This window comes from Notolepis coatsorum (genome assembly GCF_963971535.1).
Source record: "Notolepis coatsorum genome assembly, chromosome: 5".
Taxonomy (NCBI): domain Eukaryota; kingdom Metazoa; phylum Chordata; class Actinopteri; order Aulopiformes; family Paralepididae; genus Notolepis; species Notolepis coatsorum.
This window is the reverse complement of record NC_140169.1, coordinates 117,233,344-117,256,795: the sequence shown is the minus strand read 5'-3', so window position 1 is coordinate 117,256,795 and position 23,452 is coordinate 117,233,344. Positions and strand designations below refer to the sequence as shown.

At 41.4% G+C, this 23,452-nt stretch overlaps 1 protein-coding gene across 1 annotated transcript in view; it reads right to left on the bottom strand.

Moving 5' to 3' along the window:
• The window catches only part of LOC311228319 (PH-interacting protein-like), a gene marked incomplete at its 5' end in the record, with an annotated part of 100,949 nt that overhangs the window by 38,502 nt on the left and 38,995 nt on the right, over positions 1-23,452 (bottom strand). Inside the window, 6 exon segments of the mRNA XM_084314228.1 lie at positions 2,430-2,437; positions 4,230-4,364; positions 4,765-4,901; positions 4,904-4,920; positions 8,621-8,719; positions 22,419-22,459. Of these exon segments, the coding sequence (XP_084170354.1) occupies positions 2,430-2,437; positions 4,230-4,364; positions 4,765-4,901; positions 4,904-4,920; positions 8,621-8,719; positions 22,419-22,459 (437 nt within the window).

Sequence of the window (23,452 nt, the reverse complement as noted above, 5' to 3'; positions counted from 1 at the left end):
AGAGAGAGAGAGAGAGAGAGAGACACTAAGTAAGTACATGTTTAATACAGCACCTTTCAATAAAATCAACCAATTAAAGGTGCTGTTAGTGGTATAATACATTTGCTGGTATCCTGTTGCCACTTTATCCAAAGAATCATAGATTTTTATTTTTACTTATTCCAAGAAATCTTGCCGAGCCAAATGTGATTACTGAACTGGCAGTTATCTCTCCTGATAACCTGCAGAGCAGGAAGAACTGGGAGACCCGTGTTACTGACCAAACACTCTATATCAGTGATGGCTTTTGGAATGTAGAGCTATTATTTTAACATGTAGACCACTTATTTTAACAAACAAATACCACTTACAGTACCTTTAAGTGCACATTCAGCATGGGGAAAAAGTATAGAAATTGGCTATTCAACTAAGAACATTTTGGTCCACCTAAGAGGCACACCCCTCCCTTGGTCTACTGAGGTTTTTTCACATGAAAACACTTTGAATGAAAAGAGACCAGTAGAAAAAATACAAGATAGATGGTGTGGTCTTTTTTCCGTCAGACCGGTGTATGTTGGACTCTGGACTGGCACAGAATCACTGTGGCATTAAACACTCAGCACTAGCCGGCTGGCTGACCAGACTGACTGGACATTCAAACTGCCAGCTGCAAAGCAACAGGTCCATAGACAGGTCCACATCGCTGAGCGGCGGTCGTGCGAGGGGACAGATCCTGACGTGATGGAGATGTGCAGATTTGTGCGCTCTGAAGCGTTAATGAATCACAACAGGGAGATTGTGTTTCTGCTGAAAGGGTTTTAGCCAAAAATAGAGGTGAAACAGCCATATGTTTCGGCATGGTGGTGTAGTGGTTAACACTGTCGCATCACAGCTAGAAGGTCCAGGGTTCGATTCCCGCTTGGGACCAGGTTGCCACATTGCCAGTTACCCAGGTGGGGTATCTCCAGGCCCTTCTGTGTGGAGTTTGCATCTTCTCCCCGTACTCGCAAAGGGTTTCCCCTCCCGATAAGATAAACCCAATGGAAAAACATGCACAACAGATCGCTAATGCTGTCGCGTCCCTGACGAAGACGGACAGGAGCACTTGGATTGGTCCCCGGGCGCGGCCCCACGCCGCAGCCCGTGTCTGCTCCCGGCTGTCCTTGGGGGGAAGGACGACGGGATGGGTCAAACGCAAAGAGGAACATTTCATCGGCGACAAAAAAAAAGTGCATGTGTGTCACTGCATGACGACATTGTCAATGTGTGCAATGAATAAAGAATTCTTCAAAATCCAGTTTAATCTTAATCTTAATATCCATGTGCTTTTCAACAAAAACATTTAAATATCATAATATTGCCATAAAATGTTGTCATGGTTGTATCTCCAGGTGCAAGCTACATTTACAGTCTCATTACAAGAAATCTGCTTTTGATATATAATAATGTTAAACATATATGTTATATGTGAATGTATGTAAGTGAAGCAAAATCCCAAGGTATTTTAGTTGTACAATGTCAATTGTACTGTAAATTGTCTGTTTAATGGCAATAAAGTAAAAAAAAAAAAAAAAAGTTAAAGAATATAAATATCTTGGCATATGGCTTGATGAGAAATTTACATTTAAATGCCCTGCAGATAACCTTGCAAGTAAACTGCATCAGAAGGTTGGCTTTTTGTACAGAAACAAACCCTATTTTCCTATGCTTAGCAGAAGGAGGGTCGTTGAAGCTGTTTTGTATTATAGAGTAGTTTATAGACATGTTGCTGCTTCCACTCTAAAGCCTGGACTCTGTATATCATTCTGCCATTAGATGCATCACTGGTGACAGTTATAGTACCAATCATTGTATCCTGTATGATAGGTTGGGTGGTCCTCTCTGGCAGAGAGACGGGAATAAATGGCACTGTTCTGTATAAAGCCATTGTTGATGATCTTCCACCCTGCATCACTTCATTACTGGACTGGAAGTCATACTGGCTCTGGTGATTGGCTTGAGCTTAAGGTCCCCAGAGTTTGTACTGAATTAGGAAAATCAGCTTTTAGCTTCTGTGCTAATAGTGTTTTGCAATGTGTTGGCCAACCATTTCACCTCAGTCTGTAATTGTTTTGATTGATTTGAATTGTTGAATTGATTGACTTTTCCGTTTTTATATTGTTTTTGTATCATGCATTGTTCCTCTCGACGGCATTGTAAATGAGAGCCTGCTCTCAATGATCTTTCGAGATTAAATAAAGATTGAATGAATGAATGTTATGGCAAATATTTTATGGCTGCAATCTCATAACAATCCCACTGATTAACGACGTGCATCCGTGGCGTTCAAGCAACACTTAAAGGGTGACTTGGCGTCTGTGTCGTGGCCGTGCTTGACCTGCCCCCCTGTGACTGACTGACTAAATGACTCATTTGTTCTGGGCCAATGATTAATACAGGTTTCTGGTTACCATAGAGACTGGAAGTCAGGAAGCAAAACAATGACCACGGTCAAGGCCGCACAGTCATGCACAGGGACGCACATACAGGCAGACAGACACACACACACACATGCACTAAGGCTGAGCCCGAACGTTCAAACGTTCGTTCGTTACGCTGACATTCGGACTTTAATTAATGGGTTCGAACGTTCGATGAAAAAAAATAAGGAGGCGCGCGGGGTTGAGGCGATGTGAAGAGGCGCGTCCCCCGCGGATCTCGGCTCAACCAGTATGGTCTGCCGGGCTGCATCTGGATACTATTGTCTCAACCAGAGCTCTCAACCAATGCAATAGAACAATTTTGATTGACAGGCGATTCTGCCAATTACGTCACACCGCTTGCACCCGCCTCTGCTGTTACCACCAATCGGCAAGCGTTTATTAGTTTTTTACTTCCGGCAATGCCGCCATTGATCTGCTTGCGAGAAGCACAACATACTTACCGTAGCTAATACGTTAGCTCCCCGCCGAGAACGTAGATGAGGATGACCAAACGAGGCATAATGATTTTACTGCAAAGAATGTTATAATAAAACAAAGCCTTTCTATACATGTGTCTGATTGAAAACTTTATTAACAGACTGCAGAATGGGTACAACTCAGGGCTCTATGAGCAACGGAAGGACGAGTAATGCTTGCTACTTGCTATGTTCGGGTAAATAATATGCTGATGTTATTGAACGTATAACACTAACTATATAACGTTAATGCCACAAAACGAATGCCTTTGTTTATCTAGCCCCTTACGTGACTGAGGTGTGCAAGGGCTATTGTTTATCATAAGTAGTAACTTTGATGCAGTAGCTTGTTTATTTTCTTCTGAGTGCTTTGTTTAATTACATGTTTACATGAACAGCCACCACTGTAAACAACATGATTTTCACCAATAGACTATGCAATGCCGCCCTCCGTAGGATCTATAATAATACAATAAAAAAAAATATTATTATTAAAAAAATGTAAAAAGAAAATTTAATAAAAAAAATGTTTATTAAAAAATTTAAAAAAACGAACATTCGATAAACCCTGGCGAACATTCAAACCCTAAAAACAGGGTTCTGGGACAGCCTTAACATGCACACACGCGCACAAACACACACGTTACAATTAACCTCCGTCCACACACAGGTCCATTACAGGTAAATAAAGTATACAGTGTGGAACTATAGAAGTGGAGAATGTTTGAAAGAAACAGAGAGAGAGAGAGAGAGAGAGAGAGAGAGAGAGAGAGAGAGAGAGGAGAGAGAGAGAGAGAGAGAGAGATGGAGGAGAGTGAGAGAGGGAAAGGATGAGATGGAGTGAGAAAGAGGGAGATAGGTAGCGAGAGAGAGATGGAGTGAGAGAGGGAAAGGATGAGATGGAGTGAGAAAGAGGGAGAGAGGTAGCGAGAGAGAGATGAGGAGTGAGAGAGGGAAAGGATGAGATGGAGTGAGAAAGAGGGAGAGAGGTAGCGAGAGAGAGATGGAGGAGTGAGAGAGGGAAAGGATGAGATGGAGTGAGAAAGAGGAGAGAGGTAGCGAGAGAGAGATGGAGGAGTGAGAGAGGGAAAGGATGAGATGGAGTGAGAAAGAGGGAGAGAGGTACGGAGGTAGCGACAGAGAGGGGGGGAGTGAGAGAGCGATGGAGGAGTGAGAGAGGGAAAGGATGAGATGGAGTGAAGAGAGAAAGAGAGAGAGAGAGAGAGAGAGAGAGAGAGAGAGAGAGAGAGAGAGAGAGAGAGAGAGAGAGAGAGAGAGAGAGAGAGAGAGAGAGAGGGGTTGGGGGCCTCACCATGTTGAAATAGGAGCGGATCTTGACTCCTCTGGCCAGATCCCACACAATACAATTCCCATCATGCCCCGCTGAGAAGAGGATTCTGGGATCAAAGGGGTGTGGCTCCAGAACAAACACCTCGTCCTCGTGACCCTAGACACCAAGCAACAGGCAATTAATACACAAGACGATAATCAAAAGTGCCATTAACGTTACTAACATTACACCACCTCATTACTGACAGATCTTTCTATTTTGCCATTATAATTTGGTTAATGTTAAGTACCTGCTGACATAAGTCCCGCCCCCTCACATCCTGTTTCACTTCGGGAGCACGTCAACCCACGGAAGTGAAACAAGCTTTACAACTGTGTGTGTGTGTGTGCGTGTGTGTGTGTGTGTGTGTTGTGTGTGTGTGTGTGGTGTGTGTGTGTGTGTGTGTGTGTGTGTGCGTGCGTGCGTGCGTGCGTGCGTGCGTGCGTGCGTGCGTGCGTGCGTGCGTGCGTGCGTGCGTGCGTGCGTGCGTGCGTGTGTGTGTGTGTGTGCTACACACCATGAGAACGTGGACGAGGTTCCCGGTGGTGGAGTTCCACACCTTCAGCGTGAGGTTGTTGGCTGCCGTGATCACCGTGCCGTCATGGCGATCCCATGCTACCATGGTGACCTTCAGCTTGGTCACCTTGTCTTCCAGGGAGGAGGGTTGTACTTCCTGGAGGGGGGGTTTGGTGTGACAGGATCAGAAGGTCAGAAGGTCGGCTTGAAAATGGAGCGTTGAAAGGAGGAGGTTTAGCACGGTAATACTTCTCCGCTCCCAAATTATTTTTCTTCTGAGAAGCTGTCTTTAAAGGGTTGATCTGAGTATCAATTCATTTTATAGACCTCTCACGGTTGATGTGTTTTGGCTGCTTTCTCGCTAGCCAAAAAAAACCTGAACCATTAACGGGTCAATGACACCCGGTCGTTCAGTGTTAGCGACATGGCTCTTAAAATTAGGCTAGTTGACGAAATATATATCCTCCTATAAAACGTAATTTTACCTCTCACCCCACGTGCAGTTTAACAGACAACATTACTGGTTACGGAAGGGGGTTGTTAAAATGATGACAACGCATGAGAGGTCTAATAATAATAATAATAATAATAATAATAATAATAATAATAATAATAATAATAATAATAATAATAACTTTATTTATATAGAACCTTTCATACATGGATTGCAGCTCAAAGTGCTTCACAGCAATAGCATAAAATTAACATAGGCATAAAACGAGCATACAGTTGACTAAATAAAAGCAATGCATAAAGTGCAGACATAAGAATAGGTATAAAAGACAATACAAGTAGTGCAATATAGAAAGTGCAGACATAAGAATAGGCATACAATAAGTACAGTGTTGCTCGAAGCATGTGACCCCCCCCCCCACACACACATCATCCCACCACATCCGTCAGGTAGATTTCAGTATTGGGGGAAATTCTTTGACCCCAAGAGCCTGTTTTAGCCTGGTGGTATCCTCTCCAGTAGTGGTTCAGGTACATCACCAACATAAAGATTAGAAAAATACGCCCCCAGAAACCTAGATGGAGGCAGGGCGCCGGATACCATTACGTTCCTTTGAAACCAGATATAAAAATGTATGCTTAGATCCTGTAGGGCACTGGCGTTCTCTGTGAGTAAATACAACAGGGTCACAGCAGAATAGAGATTTTTAAAGACAAAAGGCAAGCGAGACATTCAAGGGGAGGCGGAGACATGAAGGGTAAACACAACTTTTCATGAATGAGAGAGAGAACGCATTCCATGGTTTCAGAGGAGGAATGAGCTACTGAAGAGAAATATTCATCCTATAACCGAAAGGGGAAAAGCATACTTGTTCTTGCTTTGAGCCGTTGCTGAAAACAAACTCACTGTGAAAAAAGACGGTTTACTTTCGCTTTCACACTTTGAGTTAATTTGGGGGCAAGTCAGGTGCTTTCGCCTTATGATTGTACTCAACAAAACCTTCCAGTGGTTCAAGTAGCCAAACCTACCAGTAATGTTTCAACTGAGAACAATTCAAAGTGAGGAGAGGGACAGACAAGAGAGACCCGGTCTTTACTCCAGGGTTCCCACAAACATTGCTAAATGAAATTCAAGGACCTTTCAAGTACTTTTCTAAGCACCACTTTCCATTTTAAACGGGCATTTAAAATTATACAATTCACTTTTAAATGCAGTTTTTTATTGAAAAGATAATCGAATCCGATATTTATGGCTTAAAACCAATTAGTTACACTTTAGATTAAAATTATATTTCTTGATTCAGAACTATTTATCATGGATGAACAAAACTTTCAATGCTTGGTTGATTTGAATTTCAAGGACTTTTTCAGCACCTTGTTAAAAGATTGGCTGTTTTCAAGGAATTCCAGGCCTTGACTTTTTTTTGGACAAAGATCAAGCACTTTAAGCACTGCAAACCCTGTTACTCTGTGCTCCATGGAGGAGAGGGACAGACAAGAGACCGGGCTTTACTTGCTGCACCATGGAAACTATGCGAGTGTGACATACGTAGAGGTTTTCCATGTGCGTGAGGTGGTTATTTATATTTATCTGTGTGTGTGTGTGTGTGTGTGTGTGTGTGTGTGTGTGTGTGTGTGTGTGTGTGTGTGTGTGTGTGTGTGTGTGTGTGTGTGTAGGTGTGTGTGTGTGTGTGTGTGTGTGTGTGTGTGTGTGTGTGTGTGTGTGTAGGGGTGTGTGTGTGTGTGTGTGTGTGTGTGTGTGCGTGTGTGTGTGTGTGTGTGTGTGTGTAGGGGTGTATATCAGTTAGGGCTGACCCCTATTAATCGATTAGTCGACTAATCGGTCGAAAGGAGCCGTAGTCGACTGGCCAACCTCTTAGTCGAATATAATTTTAAAAAAAGTTAAAAAAAAGATAAAAAAATGTTTTATCATTCTTTCCAAAAGAAAAGAGGCATAGAAGCATGGCTAACGCTAATGGCACGCATACCAGAGGCTAACTGCCTACGAAAACAGGCACAGAGGCACTGAAAGAGGATTTCACCCATCTAATGAACACACTAGACTAGACAAATATCAAGATGTATCCATCAGTGGACCAATTGCATGCTTTTGCAGAGGACAAGAAACCTTCAGTCGACTCCTTCAGACATTAAGCACCCCCCACAGCCCAAATGGAACGATAATTTTTTGACAAAAAAATTATCAAATTTAAAAATATTATTATTATTATTTTTTTTTTTCAATAGTCGACTAACAGCAAATTTTGGCCAATCCTAGTCGACCATCCAAATCCTTAGTCGGGGACAGCCCTAATATCAGTGTGGTGTGACAGAAGGTTCAGTGTCTCAGAGTTTCAAAACCCCTGCAGTAGAATATCCAGTAGAATCCACTTAAAATGGAGCCGGTATAAGTCTTGTTTCAGGATACTGACTTTAGTTTTGTTTGTACTGAACACGCCGCTTACTCGAGGCTTCTTTGACTATATACACATGTGTGCTAATATAATTCCATGACTTTTGCGTGACTATTCAATGACATACAGCACAAAGCTCGTGATCAGTGTTTGTCAGTGTACATGCTGAAGGGTATAATCGAGGGGATCGTTTAGGCTACGACTAACACCTGGCGTATAAAGGGATAAATCATTTCTTCTAAGGTAATCTACCAAATTACCATTATATTTCCAAAATGTTTTGGATATTTAAAATTTTCCGTCACTTCTCCAGGCCTGGGGAAACACCGTTTTCAAATTCAAATTACATTTCCAAATTTGTAGGAACGCTGATATTAAGTAACACCTCTCATACAAAAAAAATCATTAAGGACAAAAAGGGGATATGACGAGGGCAGATCCAAACAGCTATATTCACTGCATGATTCTAGGTGGGATGAAACAGAAGGAAGAATGGATGGATGGATGGATGGAAGGAAGAAGACTCTTGTTAAAAGCTATAGATTGATGGGACAATGTGTAAACTGTGTGATCTGAAGGAAAGTTCCTGTGGCTACATAATGCTGGTGAGGTACAGTACAGTAAGACTGCTCCATTATGGAAAAATCATAATCACAATTATTTTTGGTCAATATTGAGAACACGATTATTTAAACACGATTATATAAAAAACAAAAACACACATTGTCTTTTGAAATCACACATTGGAAATCCACACAGCAGTGGATTTCCTCTTTAACCCTTTCACTGCCACGCTACCAAAGGGTTAACCCTTTCACTGTGACAATACAGAAGGTTAACCTTTCCTTTTCACTAGTGAAAGGTTAACCTTCTGTAGTGTGGTGGTGAAAGGGTTAACAGTGGATTTCCACAATTGTTTGTTTTCATAATCGTTGGAAGCCAAGGTGGTCCTTGAGAAGAGGATGTGATTAACGGCCCCACAGTACGAACCCTGGTAGCTTGGTCTGCATGTCCAGCAGGACACTCTTCCAGCCCTGAGCCTGCAGCTGCCAGATCCGTGCTGTACCGTCCCTGCTGCCGCTCACAAACCTGCAACACACATTTAGAATCTTCATTATTATTGTTTTTATTATTATTAGCTTATTAATGTCAAATGTACATGGTCCTAAACGTTATGACTGATCATGCGCGGGTGAACGGAGGGGGGGGGGGGGGGGGGGGGTCGTTTATAATTCCGTGACCGACGTTAAATGATTTATGTAGTATGGGTGATATATAGATCAGAGCAGTTTGTATCGAAAATGATAAACAAAAATGCTGAAACTACCTGGCGCTGGCTAACTGGCTCGTTATGAGAGCTAACGTTGGCTAGCTACTGTACGTGGCGCTGGCTAACTGCCTCGTTATGAGAGCTAACGTTGGCTAGCTACTGTACCTGGCGCTGGCTAACTGGCTCGTTATGAGAGCTAACGTTGGTAGCTACTGTACCTGGCGCTGGCTAACTGCCTCGTTATGAGAGCTAACGTTGGTAGCTACTGTACCTGGCGCTGGCTAACTGCCTCGTTATGAGAGCTAACGTTGGTAGCTACTGTACCTGGCGCTGGCTAACTGGCTCGTTATGAGAGCTAACGTTGGCTAGCTACTGTACCTGGCGCTGGCTAACTGGCTCGTTATGAGAGCTAACGTTGGCTAGCTACTGTACCTGGCGCTGGCTAACTGGCTCGTTATGAGAGCTAACGTTTGCTAGCTAGTTAGCAAGATTGCACTGCTTACTAACTAACGTTGATAAACCCAGGTTTACCACACAGTTAAAACACAGCTACTTACATTTGAGGATAAACTTGCATAAGAAGTTTCACTCAAGTTTCACTGTAGATGCCAAGGCTCCCTTGGCTCACCAAGTTGCCTGCATCAAATTCCAACATCCAATATACCATATAGGATGCCAAGAGCATGCTCTACAACATGGGATCATCCATTTCTATCTACAGTAAAAGCTGTTCACATGTAAAGGGTTTTTATAAACTCATGTTAATTCTGTGCTCAATAGTTACATTTTATTACACATCATCCAATACAATTTTCCAGGACAACTGTTTCTATTTCCATGTAATTGGTCACTTTTGCTCAGTTTCCATGCCTTTCCATACCTGGAAAATGAAAAAATGAATCCCATGTTTTCAATGTTTTCCAGGTACCGTGGGAACCCTGTATAATTATGAAACAAAATATAGGCCAGGGCTGTACAACTGTAAATAAGAGGTTGAATAACATTATATGGGATATAAACTAAATTAAATATAGCACAATAGAATAATAGTACAATTATAAGTAAAATATTAAATAGGAATAGGCCAGGGCTGTACAACTGGGCAGATGTGGTCAATTATAACACTAATTAGAATGAAGTAACAATACAGTGGGCAAGTATATAGTCCAGTAGGGGTGTGTTAATGTAACACAGTGGGGGGGGGTCAGTGAGGGTCCCGAGCCTTGTTGATGAGGCTCAATGCAGAGGGGAAGAAACTGTTCTTGTGGCGTGGGGTTTTGGCCCTGATGGACTGCAGCCTCCTGCCAGAACAGGTTGTGCCCGGGGTGGTGTGACTAAGAGAATGCAGTGAAGCTGGTGACACTGAGGAGCCCGTGTTGGACTGTTCAAGTTCAGACTGCATGAACATAGTCCTGATTTTCAACTCGCTGACTCTCTGGAGATCTCCGTTTTTGGAGATCGGCGACAAAAACGCCCCAGATCAGAGGCAAATGGGCGTTCGCTCTGCGAGTGTGCAGTGCACGTCGGCGCTCGACTGCATCGTGAAGAGGCTCGCCGATGCATCGCAGAAACCAGACAGATATCAGGCTGGCTAAATATCTGGACCCTGTCAGGCAATCAGCTACGGCCAATGAGAGCGCAAGACACAGAGAGAGAGAGAGAGAGAGAGAGAGAGAGAGAGAGAGAGAGAGAGAGAGAGAGAGAGAGAGAAAGAGCATTCTGCTGTGGTTCAGTTACGTTGACTTTGAATTAGTATTGGGACCAATACTACCAAGTCTTGAAAAGCTGTCAATTTAAACGCTGTTTTTGTCTGAATCAGCCTATTGAAATGTTCGATGACCCTGCCATATTGTTAGTGCCTATTAGTTGTCATTCATTCATTCATGATTTTAGGGACAAAGGGGGGATGGGCGGAGATTTGGACACTACACTGACTGCATATTACCAGAGTACGGTTGACAAGTTGGCTTTGTTCTCCACTAGTTTGTAATTATGATTGTAATGATTTTACAAACTTCCAACGCTGTATTTGTCACCTGAATTTGGCGACAAGAGTTTCATATTCTCAATATCAATGAGAAACAATGAGAATATGAAGGAGGATAACGAGTGGAGAGGGAGAGAATGATATCTGACACAGAGACCAGGCAGCGGGTGCGGCATGGGGAAAAATGGGACCCATGACAACTCATTCTCTTAGAGAAAGACAGAAACCTAAAACCTAGCGCTTTCTCCAGTGTATTCCTCTGACCAAAACCAAAACTAAGACAAATGCCATGAAGCCGTGCTACTTCTAGTGTGAAAGATCATCACCTCCGGGAGAAAGATCTTGTAATATGTAACCCCATGTCACTGATAAGTCATTTACTGTGAGACCACAATGACTTCAAGATCCCCAATTACAAGACAGAAAGTTGTGTTGTGTGAACAGTACAGTGACCTGATTTTTTAAGTTGTGTAGTGTGTATGAGCCATATATATATATATACTATAGATTTCTCTCTTTGATAAGGCAGGGGATTTCGAAGCAAAAAAAATAATAATAATATATATATATATATGTATATATATTAGAGGTGGGCATAGATTAATTTTTTTTTATCTAGATTAATCTATCTGCAATCCTGGATTTAATCTAGATTAATCTAGATTAAAATGGCTCAAAAAAAAAGAAAAACCTGCCGAAGGCATTCAAAATATGTGTGTTCTACCCAAATAATGACCAGAAGTAAGTCCTTACTTTTTCTTTCCTCCTTCTGTTTCTCAGGCCAGGTGGCCCATTACACCATGAGCCCATCTCCCGTTTCCAAAATGCATTACAGACTGTTTGAAAAAGCTGTTTTGCTATGATAATTGTTAATGAAATATCAAAATAATGTTCAATAAGATGTACTTGTGTTTAATAAGTTGTTCTATTCAGAAGTTAACACAAATAAATAATATTACCAGTACAGTACAGTATCTAGCACACTCTCAGGAGCAAAACAGAAAGAATCATTTCAAACTTGAACTATGTGACATGGCTTGAATCAACTGCTCCAGTGGAGTTGCTCAGTGGCCAATGGTGTCAACTGTGGTTGTACTGGGCAGCTCCCAGGTGTGAATGGAACTGTGTGAATGTGAAGCAGGGCGTTCCTGAAAAAGAGCATCTGTGCTCAGCGAACCTACCCTGGGTAAATAAAGGTAAAAAAAAAAATGTAAAAAAAAAGAAAAAAAAAAAAAATTAGATTAATGCGTTAATTATATTATCGCGCGATACTAGTATAGCGTTAACGCAGCACGTTAACGCCGTTAACGGCCCAGCTAAATCCCCTGCCTTATCAAAGAGAGAAATCTATATCTGTCTGAAGAATAACAGGCTGGCTAAATATCTGGACCCTGTCAGGCAATCAGCTACGGCCAATGAGAGCGCAAGACACAGAGAGAGAGAGAGAGAGAGAGAGAGAGAGAGAGAGAGAGAGAGAGAGAGAGAGAGAGAGAGAGAGAGAGAGAGAGAGAGAGAGAGAGAGAGAGAGAGAGAGAGAGAGAGAGAAAGAGCATTCTGCTGTGGTTCAGTTACGTTGACTTTGAATTAGTATTGGGACCAATACTACCAAGTCTTGAAAAGCTGTCAATTTAAACGCTGTTTTTGTCTGAATCAGCCTATTGAAATGTTCGATGACCCTGCCATATTGTTAGTGCCTATTAGTTGTCATTCATTCATTCATGATTTTAGGGACAAAGGGGGGATGGGCGGAGATTTGGACACTACACTGACTGCATATTACCAGAGTACGGTTGACAAGTTGGCTTTGTTCTCCACTAGTTTGTAATTATGATTGTAATGATTTTACAAACTTCCAACGCTGTATTTGTCACCTGAATTTGGCGACAAGAGTTTCATATTCTCAATATCAATGAGAAACAATGAGAATATGAAGGAGGATAACGAGTGGAGAGGGAGAGAATGATATCTGACACAGAGACCAGGCAGCGGGTGCGGCATGGGGAAAAATGGGACCCATGACAACTCATTCTCTCAGAGAAAGACAGAAACCTAAAACCTAGCGCTTTCTCCAGTGTATTCCTCTGACCAAAACCAAAACTAAGACAAATGCCATGAAGCCGTGCTACTTCTAGTGTGAAAGATCATCACCTCCGGGAGAAAGATCTTGTAATATGTAACCCCATGTCACTGATAAGTCATTTACTGTGAGACCACAATGACTTCAAGATCCCCAATTACAAGACAGAAAGTTGTGTTGTGTGAACAGTACAGTGACCTGATTTTTTAAGTTGTGTAGTGTGTATGAGCCATATATATATATATACTATAGATTTCTCTCTTTGATAAGGCAGGGGATTTCGAAGCAAAAAAATAACACCATTGATTTGCACATAGACAGATGGAGCCAGACAAATTACGACACACTTGAATGCTCGATGGTGGGCCAGTGTCGGAAAGTAATTGCTAGACATAACTTGATGCACTAACAAACCAAATGTTTAAAAAATAATGTAAGCGTCCTGTGGTCTACAGGAATGACACTTGTGTTTTCCACCAAGAGTAGGCGTGGTCACAGGAGTAGGCGTGGTCACAGGTAGAGTAGGTGTGGTCATGGGTAGAGCCAAAGTACCTGCTGCTCTTCTGTATGGAGAACTGAGCAGAGCAGGGAGGGGCCTGGTCATGGCAGCCAATAGTGTTGCATGATTAATCTAATCTAAGTTAGCCTGTGCAACAGTATAACCACAAAAAAGGCTGTGATTTGCAATTTAATGAATTAAATAAGTGTGTGTGTGTGTGTGTGTGTGTGTGTGTGTTGAATGTGAGTGAAAGCCAAGGCAAGTAAAGAGTGTTACACCATACAACAAGGCCTCACAGAGACATATAGTCTCACCAACTCTATAACAAACTACTTGGCAAGAGACATGCTGCCTATATCCACCATTAGTAAAGAGACATGGTGTCTATATACACCGTTAGTAAAGAGACATGCTGCCTATATCCACCATTAGTAAAGAGACATGGTGTCTATATACACCGTTACTAAAGAGACATGGTGTCTATATCCACCATTAGTAAAGAAACATGGTGTCTATATCCACCATTAGTAAAGAGACATGGTGTCTATCTATATACACTGTTACTAAAGAGACATGTTGTCTATATCCACTGTTACTAAAGAGACATGGTGTCTATATACACCATTAGTAAAGAAACATGGTGTCTATCTATATCCACTGTTACTAAAGATACATGGTGTCTATATACACTGTTACTAAAGAGACATGGTGTCTATATACACTGTTAGTAAAGAGACATGGTGTCTATATACACTGTTACTAAAGAGACATGGTGTCTATATACACCATTAGTAAAGAGACATGGTGTCTATATACACTGTTACTAAAGAGACATATACACTGTTACTAAAGAGACATGGTGTCTATATACACTGTTAGTAAAGAAACATGGTGTCTATATACACTGTTACTAAAGAGACATGGTGTCTATATACACTGTTAGTAAAGAAACATGGTGTCTATATACACTGTTACTAAAGAGACATGGTGTCTATATACACTGTTAGTAAAGAAACATGGTGTCTATCTATATACACTGTTACTAAAGAGACATGGTTTCTATATACACTGTTACTAAAGAGACATGGTGTCTATACACTGTTACTAAAGAGACATGGTGTCTATATACACTGTTAGTAAAGAGACATGGTGTCTATATACACTGTTAGTAAAGAGACATGGTGTCTATATACACTGTTAGTAAAGAGACATGGTGTCTATATACACTGTTACTAAAGAGACATGGTGTCTATATACACTGTTAGTAAAGAAACATGGTGTCTATATACACTGTTACTAAAGAGACATGGTGTCTATATACACTGTTACTAAAGAGACATGGTGTCTATATACACTGTTAGTAAAGAAACATGGTGTCTATCTATATACACTGTTACTAAAGAGACATGGTGTCTATATACACTGTTACTAAAGAGACATGGTGTCTATATACACTGTTACTAAAGAAACATGGTGTCTATATACAATGTTAGTAAAGAGACATGTTGTCTCTCAACGAATCCAAAATGTCAATGTGGTTAGAAGTGGTGGAGAGAATAAAAGCTAGCTTATAATGGTAGTGTCTGGTTAGGAGTGAGGGATAATGGAGGTACTATCCAAGGAGGGGTCCGGGAGGGGGGGGTTCGAGCTGGAACATATGTGTGTAGGGTTTTAGAAAATAGGTATTAGGGGTATATCCTGTATAAGGCATTTGTATAATTGGTAATTTCGTTGGATATACACTATATACGTTAAAATATTATTATAGACTTTTTTTTGTTTTCTGTTTCTGTACTTGCATGTCATTTTAGCCACCTTGACTGTTTCATTATGCATTATGTGTTGAGTACTGACTTTTAATAATTTTTGTTTTGCAATAATAAAAAAAAAAAAAAAAAAAAAAAAAGGACATGTTGTCTATATACACCATTAGTAAAGAGACATGTTGTCTAATCTATATACACCGCTAAGAGGGATTTTGGAAAATCTATTAATTGCAAAATCAACCAAACTCTGCAGTATTTGCGGGGGCTGGCAATTTAGCAAAATTCCCCCGACTTCTCACATTATACATAATCATCATAATCATACCTACTTAACACTTTCAGTGCCCAGCAGGGGGCGCACGATTTAGTGCTTGAATGCCCACTATCCACTTCAATGTTAGCGTTAAAAACGCCTAATCTATGTTTTAAATTATGGCTATGTGTCTAATCTGCCCGTCGCTTATCAATGACTCATTTTCCAGTCAACATTGTCGAAACGGATTGTTTTTTTTAATCGGTTCATTTCCGTTTTATAGCATTTTGAAAAGCCCTCGTTTTCAAGGAAAATAAAAAGATTCCGTGATAAACGCCCTGTACTGGAATATTCTAGAACGTTGTAATTTTTCGGCCTATTTATGAATCGTTTTCAAATAAACGCTAGATTATCGATAGTATTATGTGTACGTATGCACGTTAGTGCCGCAAGCTGAAAATCGATTCTCTTAATTCCTGATCGCTCGCACAGCCAAACAGCCATATCACACATAGGGGAAAAGCTTATATCTCTGTGAAAACAGGTCTGATTATCCTAAGACTGGTCAAATAGATTCCTTACCTGAGATCAGATGGTATCCAAAAAGATTATTCCAATTCCTGATCGCCATTCCAAAAATCAATCCTTTTATTGATCAAATGCTACGTACTGTAAACACATATTACACGCTGTTCTGATGGTCCACAATGACTGGGATCATCTCCGGTTACATGCGTGAGAAGTAAAATGTGGATTCCGGATTTTTTTTTTCTCATCCATTTTCATTGAGTCCATTCCAAAAGGGTGCATTACCATCTGGGAGACGATAGGGGGCGCTTTTTTCACATCTGAGCTCCTGATGGGGCTGGTTTCCCAACGGTAGACTCGGTTGATGAAATCTGAATTCAGATCGCTAATAAAAAAAAATCACGCTAATTGTCGTGCTGGGCATTCAGGGGGCGGGCTGATAACACGTGTTATGTCGTGGCTGGCATCCAAAGTGTTAATGGTCAAAGGCGTCTTCGATAACGTTTGAATGGTAATCCATTTTGTGAATCCATTTGTTGAAACAACATCTTTGTTGGCAGACGTCTCCTTCTTATCAACACAACTATCTAACGTTAGCAAGCAAAGCGTATGTGGCTTGACCTGTGTAACGTTAAGTGACTTGTGTTCCGCTGGGAAAGACCATCACTGCATACAACTTGGTTTAATCCAGAAGTTCATTCAGAAACATTCTGGGATGTCTGGTCACGGTACTATTCTCTCTGTGGTGCATGTGATTCAGGAATGTAAACAAACAAGTCACCAGCAAAAATCGCATGTGGTTAAAACTATCAATAATAGAGTAGACTCATGACACCATTTATTTATTATATCACAAACACTCCAGACACTCAAGCACACTCCAACCCATACACAGGATACACCTTTGCACCATGGGTGACCAGGCCTTCTGCTCTGCTCCTCGGCTGTGGAATGCCCTCCCCAAACATCTGAGAGCATCACAGTCCGTTGAGGTTTTTAAAAGGGGCCTAAAAACATTTATTCAGGCATTTGCCTGAATTATTCTTCTATTTAATTTTTTTTTGCATTTTTACAGCTTTTCTTGGTCACGCAGGACCGACAGAGGAGAGGGCGAACGGGAGGAGAGGTGGGGAGGACATGCGACAAATAACGTCGGGTGCTGGGATCGAACCGGGGTCGGCCGCGTAGGTGCGCGAGGCACTATGGTATGCGCCACGAGGGCGCCCCTTATTCTTCTATTTTAATAATAATTTCTTTATATATATATATATATATATATATATATATATATATATATATATATATATATATATATATATTTTTTTTTTAAACATAAACATAACAACAAATTAGACTCACAAGCATTAACAGTAAACATCCAATGAAATCACCATTTGAATCATTATAAATGTAGTTTACGAGATATATACCTAATACTTGCTATCTAATACCCTACATACATATGCTCTTGCTCGCTCACCCCGCCCGGACCCCCACTTGGATAATCCATCCATTTTCTTTCGTTTCTAACCAGGCACTACACTTCATATGCTAGCTTTTATTCTCTCCACCACTTCTAACCAGATTGCAATGTTGGTTTCACTGACACCTAAAATTCTTGCTGTAGATATTTCTAGATAAATCACATCGAGATAAGTAAGAACCCATACCTTCCGACACATTTTTTCCGGTTGAATCCATCGTGATGCTATCAGCTTTTTAGCAGCTGTGAGACCAGATAAAACTAGTCTCTTTAGCTGTATAGGGGCTGCAAACTGAAATACATCATTCAACAGCATTACAGAGGGATGTACAGGTATGTTCAGAGATAAGAATACTGATAATTGCTGGGACACTTCTTTCCAAAATATCTTAACCGGTGGGCAATCCCAATACATGTGCATGAATGTACCCTCATCCCCATTTGTACATAAGGAACATAGGGAGTCTTGTTTAAGTCCCATTCTGTTCAATCTTATAGGAGTCAGGTATGTCCTATGAATATAATTAACACTTTGGTCGCCAAAAACGCCTTACCACGTCATTCCCTGCCATGCTCATTCTGCCAAAGGACGTACCACGTCATTGAGATCAATATTTCAAAAATCTGTGATCGCAATCATATTTCTCCCCCGGAGACTTGAGATCTACTGTTGATCCCCTCTCAACTCTCCAACGGTTCAAGAGCGCCATCTGGTGGCCGATCGCTCAAACCGGAAACCGGAAACGGAAGCTGGTGCTCATTCCAATTCGGTCCGATCACTCGCTAATAGTCCCGGGACTCAAGCTAGACACAATGGATAGCAATCCGTTACCAATAACTCGATAAACAACATGATTTGGACGTATATACTATTATACAACCTGGAGATGGATCGCATATTTCAACATCCCATAATAGGAATATTTCTGCTCCACGCTCATCGCCCAACGCTACGAGGAAGCTACGGTATGTTTCAGCGTTATTTTTTAACGTGTTCGATACAAACTGCTCTAATGATCATATCACCCACACTAGTCAAGTCAAGTCAAGTGATGAATCATCTAACGTTGGCCACGGAATTATAAACGACCCCCCCCCCATCCGGTCAACATCAGATGATAAGTAGTAACTTCTAAAAGCACGTCCATTTGAATTTTTTTATCTTGCGCAGATCGCTATCAAACTGTATTTGATCATCAATATAATGCATTTAGGGCTATAAATCACGTTCTGGAGAATGCTGCAGAAAACGATAAAAACATACTTATACTTTAGACCGTATTTTAGTATGAATATGTGAATGAAAAAGTATAACGTTGCTACACCCTGAACAATAGATACTTTATTTAGCAATACAATTTAAAAAGTTATAGCCCTGCAAAGAAGGGGAACTTCTCCATAGACAAATAGAGCTGGCGTGGGATGGTTTATTATGAATATAAGCCTGGCGACCAAAGTGTTAGGATTAATTTGTTGATGGTCCGGGTTACGTGACGCAATGGACCTGTCTCAAAACCCTGCCCTCTTTTCTTGATCCTCCAATCACAGCTGTCGCTTACCTCTGAATTCCTCGTACAAACAAAGTTTGTACGAGGAAGTCCGAGGTAAGCGACAGCTGTGATTGGAGGATCAAGAAAAGGGGCAGGGTTTGAGATAGGTCTATTCGAACGTTTGCCCAGACTTCTTGCCAATCAAAATCTATTTCCAAGTCTGGTATATCCCTCCTCCAGACTGAGTCTAGGGGGAGGATTCCATACGAAGACGTTAGTAAGTGATGATAAAAATCAGATACGAATCCTCTCGATGTCTCTCTTTCATAGAAGAATTTGTGATATCTGTGGTGCTCAATTGGTATCCTTAATGGGACTCCATGAGCCTTCAAACAATCCAATTACTGTGCGTAAAAATAATATGTGGAACTGGTGAGGTAAACATTTGTATGTATATCTTGATAGCTACAAAAACCCTGTTTGTTGAAAACATCTCCCAATGTGTGTATGCCCTGCTTTTCCCATTTGGGGTATCTTATAGGTTGTTTTCCAATAAGGAGTGCATTGTTATTGAATAGGGGAGTATGGCTATGCCATTTATGTTGGTTAGAATATTTTTTTTTGTGTTTCACGCCATATCCGGATCACATGTGTAATAAGGGGGCCAAATTTCAATTCGCATTGCTTAATTGATAATATGGTGTATACTATGTCCTGCAGTCTATGTGGTGCTACTATATTTTCTTCTAAGTTTCTCCAGGATACAGATGCTTGGGAGTCAAACCAGGTTGTCAGTGGTCTTAAAGAGTACGCTTTAAAATAGTGGTAAAAGTCTGGAAATGCCAAACCTCCGTCGGCTTTGTTTCTCTGTGCGGTGGATCTTTTTATTCGTGGAGGTTTGTTATTCCAAATAAATTTATATGCGGTGGAGTGTAATTTTTTCCAGTAACCATCAGGAGGGGGTAACTGTAACATTGAGCTAATGAAGTTGATTCTAGGTAAAACATCCATCTTAACTATTGATACTTGTGCCTGTACTGAGTTTTTAAGTTTGGACCACCTGTCAAAGTCATATTTGATCTTATCTTGGATTTTTGTGTAATTGTACTTCACCGCTTGGCTTATAGTAGGGAATACCTCAATTCCTAAACATCTGAAGTGTTTAACCATTGGTATTTCTTCTGGAAGGAGTATATTCTTTGCAGGGGCATTAAGTGGAAGGAAAGCCGACTTTGGCCAATTTATCCTAAATCCCGATAGATTGCCAAAGTCATCAATCAACTTGAGAAGATGAGGCATTGAGGTGTTAGGGTTTTGCATGAACAATATTACGTCGTCCGCATATAAACTAATATGATGTTGTGTGCCCTTAATTGCGATTGGTTCTATGGATTGGGATTGTCTTATATATTGTGCTAAAGGCTCTAATGATAAAGCGAATAGTCCGGGACTAAGAGGACAACCCTGTCTGGAAGAGCGTGATACCGTAAAGATTTCGGAGGTGATTATACCTGTTGTAATCATGGCCGATGGGTCTTTGTATAATACTTTAATCATATCAATGAATCCTTTTCCTAACCCCATCCTTTCTAATACTGCCCATAGATAAGACCATTCCAACCTATCAAAGGCTTTCATCACATCCAGGGACAGCATCGCCTTAGGTGTGGTGTCATCCTTGCTGGCATCTAGCACATGTAATAACCGTCTTATATTATCCGTGATCAAGCGGCCTCTCATGAAGCCAGTCTGGTCAGAATGAACTAAAGACGTCATATGCTTTTGAAGTCTGATGGCTAATACCTTGGAGTACAGCTTGATATCGGTTCTGAGGAGGCTTACGGGTCTATAACTACCGCAATCGGTGGGGTCTTTGTCTTTTTTTTGATCCACTTTTTCTCCCATTTTTCTATATTTTCTCCCATCCCAATTTCGTATCATCCAATTCAACCCTCCCCTGTCACGAACGCTGTTTCTTGCCTCCCACAAGCCGGCTGCAATGTGGACTAAGTCATACATAGCACAAGTCCCCTCCGGTACTTGAGGTAACAGCAGTCGCATCTTTTCACCTGCGCAGCTCGATCTCTCAGTGGCGAGGAATAACGCGTGGGAGGCTCACGCTGCCCCCGACACTTCCTGATTCTACTGCACAGGCGCACAAACCGACCTGTAGGAGTCGCTGTCCACAACGCCCGATCCCCACCCATCAGTTTCCCACCCCCTAATACGGCCAATGTGTATTAGTACGGACGACCAGCTAAACTGAAAGCAAATGTGGAGCGCTGGGCTCGAACAGGCAAGCCCAGCGTCTCCAGATTTCGTGGGGAGCGCATTGTCCACTACGCCACGTAGCCGCCCCGGGTCTTTGTCTTTTTTAAGGAGGACTGTTATGAGTGCAATATTGTCGTTCTTATGGAAGTTCCCCTCCTTGATTGAATATAGAATCATATTAAGTAATAGGTGTCCAATTACATCCCAACATGAGAGGTACATTTCTGGTGGGATACCGTCTCTTCCAGGAGCCCTACCACTTTGCATTTCAGATATGGCCTCCCTAAGTTCATATATATTTTTTTTATGTTTCTTCATTTCTTCATTTCATTGTTTGTTTATTCATTTGAATTGTTTTTATTCATTTAATTTTGTATCTTTATCTCCTGTAGCACTTTGAGATTGTCACAAATATAAAGTGCGTTACAAATTGAATTTATTATTATTATTATTACAAACGCAAATTGCAATATTGTCCACAATAATCGCAATCACACTCTTTCACCAAATCGTTCCGCCCTGGCAGCCAATCAGAAACCATCACTCCGCGACTAAACGTTGACGAGAGCAAGGGGAACGACGAATAAATAAATGCTTCAGTGTAAAATTTGTATTGAGAAACACGGTCTGTTCCTCAGATTACCGCTTTAATACCAGTTGGTTACTTCTGCGTAAAGAAGTCTTATCAGCCCATCTGCGTTTGAAACGCCTTCCTGCGACAGAGAACAGCAGGCAGTAGCTGTGAAGCCTGTAATTCTTTGTCTCAATTCAGCTTTACTGTACAAACACACAAACACAAGTGACAAACATGACAGCCCTTGTTACAAGGACGTCTCACTGAGGCTCTGTTTCCCTCACTCTCTGCCTCCTTCCTGGTGCCCTGTTTCTAAAGTCCCTGCTGCTGACATTACAGGCTCATTTGGGAATACGGCTGAGTTCGTTTTTTTCCTGCAAGGAGCGCACACGCGCATTTGTGTGTGTGTGTGTGTGTGTGTGTGCAGGTGTGAAAGAACGGAGGTGGTGTTTCTGCTGACAACATCAAGTCACCTTATAGCACCCTAAGGCTCCCATTTAAAACATACAGCAGTGCACGTGTCGTGAGCATGCATGCACACGAACACGCACACGCACACGCACACACACACACACACACACAAAGCTTACCTGTCACTGCCGTTTGAAAACTGGATGCTGTCCACTTTGTCCTGGATGGGAGGAGAGGTAGGTTAGAAAAGTCAACATGACACAACAACAAAAAACCTTTTCACCAGATACAAAACACACCCTGCCATCTTAACCCTTTCACTGCCACACAACAGAAGGTTAACCCTTTACTATCACACAACCGACGGTCCTTCTGTGTATCGTTGCAGTGAAAGGGTTAACCTTCTGTGTATCGTCGCAGTGAAAGGGTTAATTCGTTTGGTAGTGCGGCAGTGAAAGGGTTAAAGCCCCCTTCCACTAACCCCCCCCCAAAGCTCCACCACATATGTAATTATTATTATTATTATTATTATTATTATTATTATTATTATTATTATTATTATTATTATTATTATTATTATTATTATTATTATTATTATTATTATTATTGTTTTTTAATTGCTTTTAAAGATCCCCTCCACTCAAAAGCATGATTTTCTTTTGGTTAACTCCTCTTGGAGGCATGACTATACAAATGTCGTTTGTTCAGAACTCGTCACCAGCGGGCCTTCGACACATTCTTCCCCTGGAGAGGGAGAGCTTCTCTGCACTTCCCCGAAATGTGAGTTGCAAATGTGATGTCACTAATAGGCCAAACCTATCATGTTCCAATATGTGGTAACTGGACACCTTTAGCTTCGGCAGACACATACAGCTGAGTAGGTATTGTGACATGTCTTGAAAGAATATAAGCAGCCTACTGGTAAATATCACGCTTGTTGCCAATTTGCATATTCAATTATTCATAGATCGTTGCATTCTCAATTAGGGTAAAGGTGTGGAGATGCTAGGGCAGCACACCACATAGCGCGCTGAGTCGCAAAGCGGTCGTCCCGCGTTCGTTTCCCAGTCCCGGCGACCATTTGCCGCATGTCTTCTCTACCTCTCCTCCCGTTCTCCCTCTCTCCCTCTATCGGTCCTGCGTGGCCAGAAAAAGCTGAAAATGCTATAAATAAAAGTAAAAAAATAAATAAAAATAGGTGTAGAGATGCTGC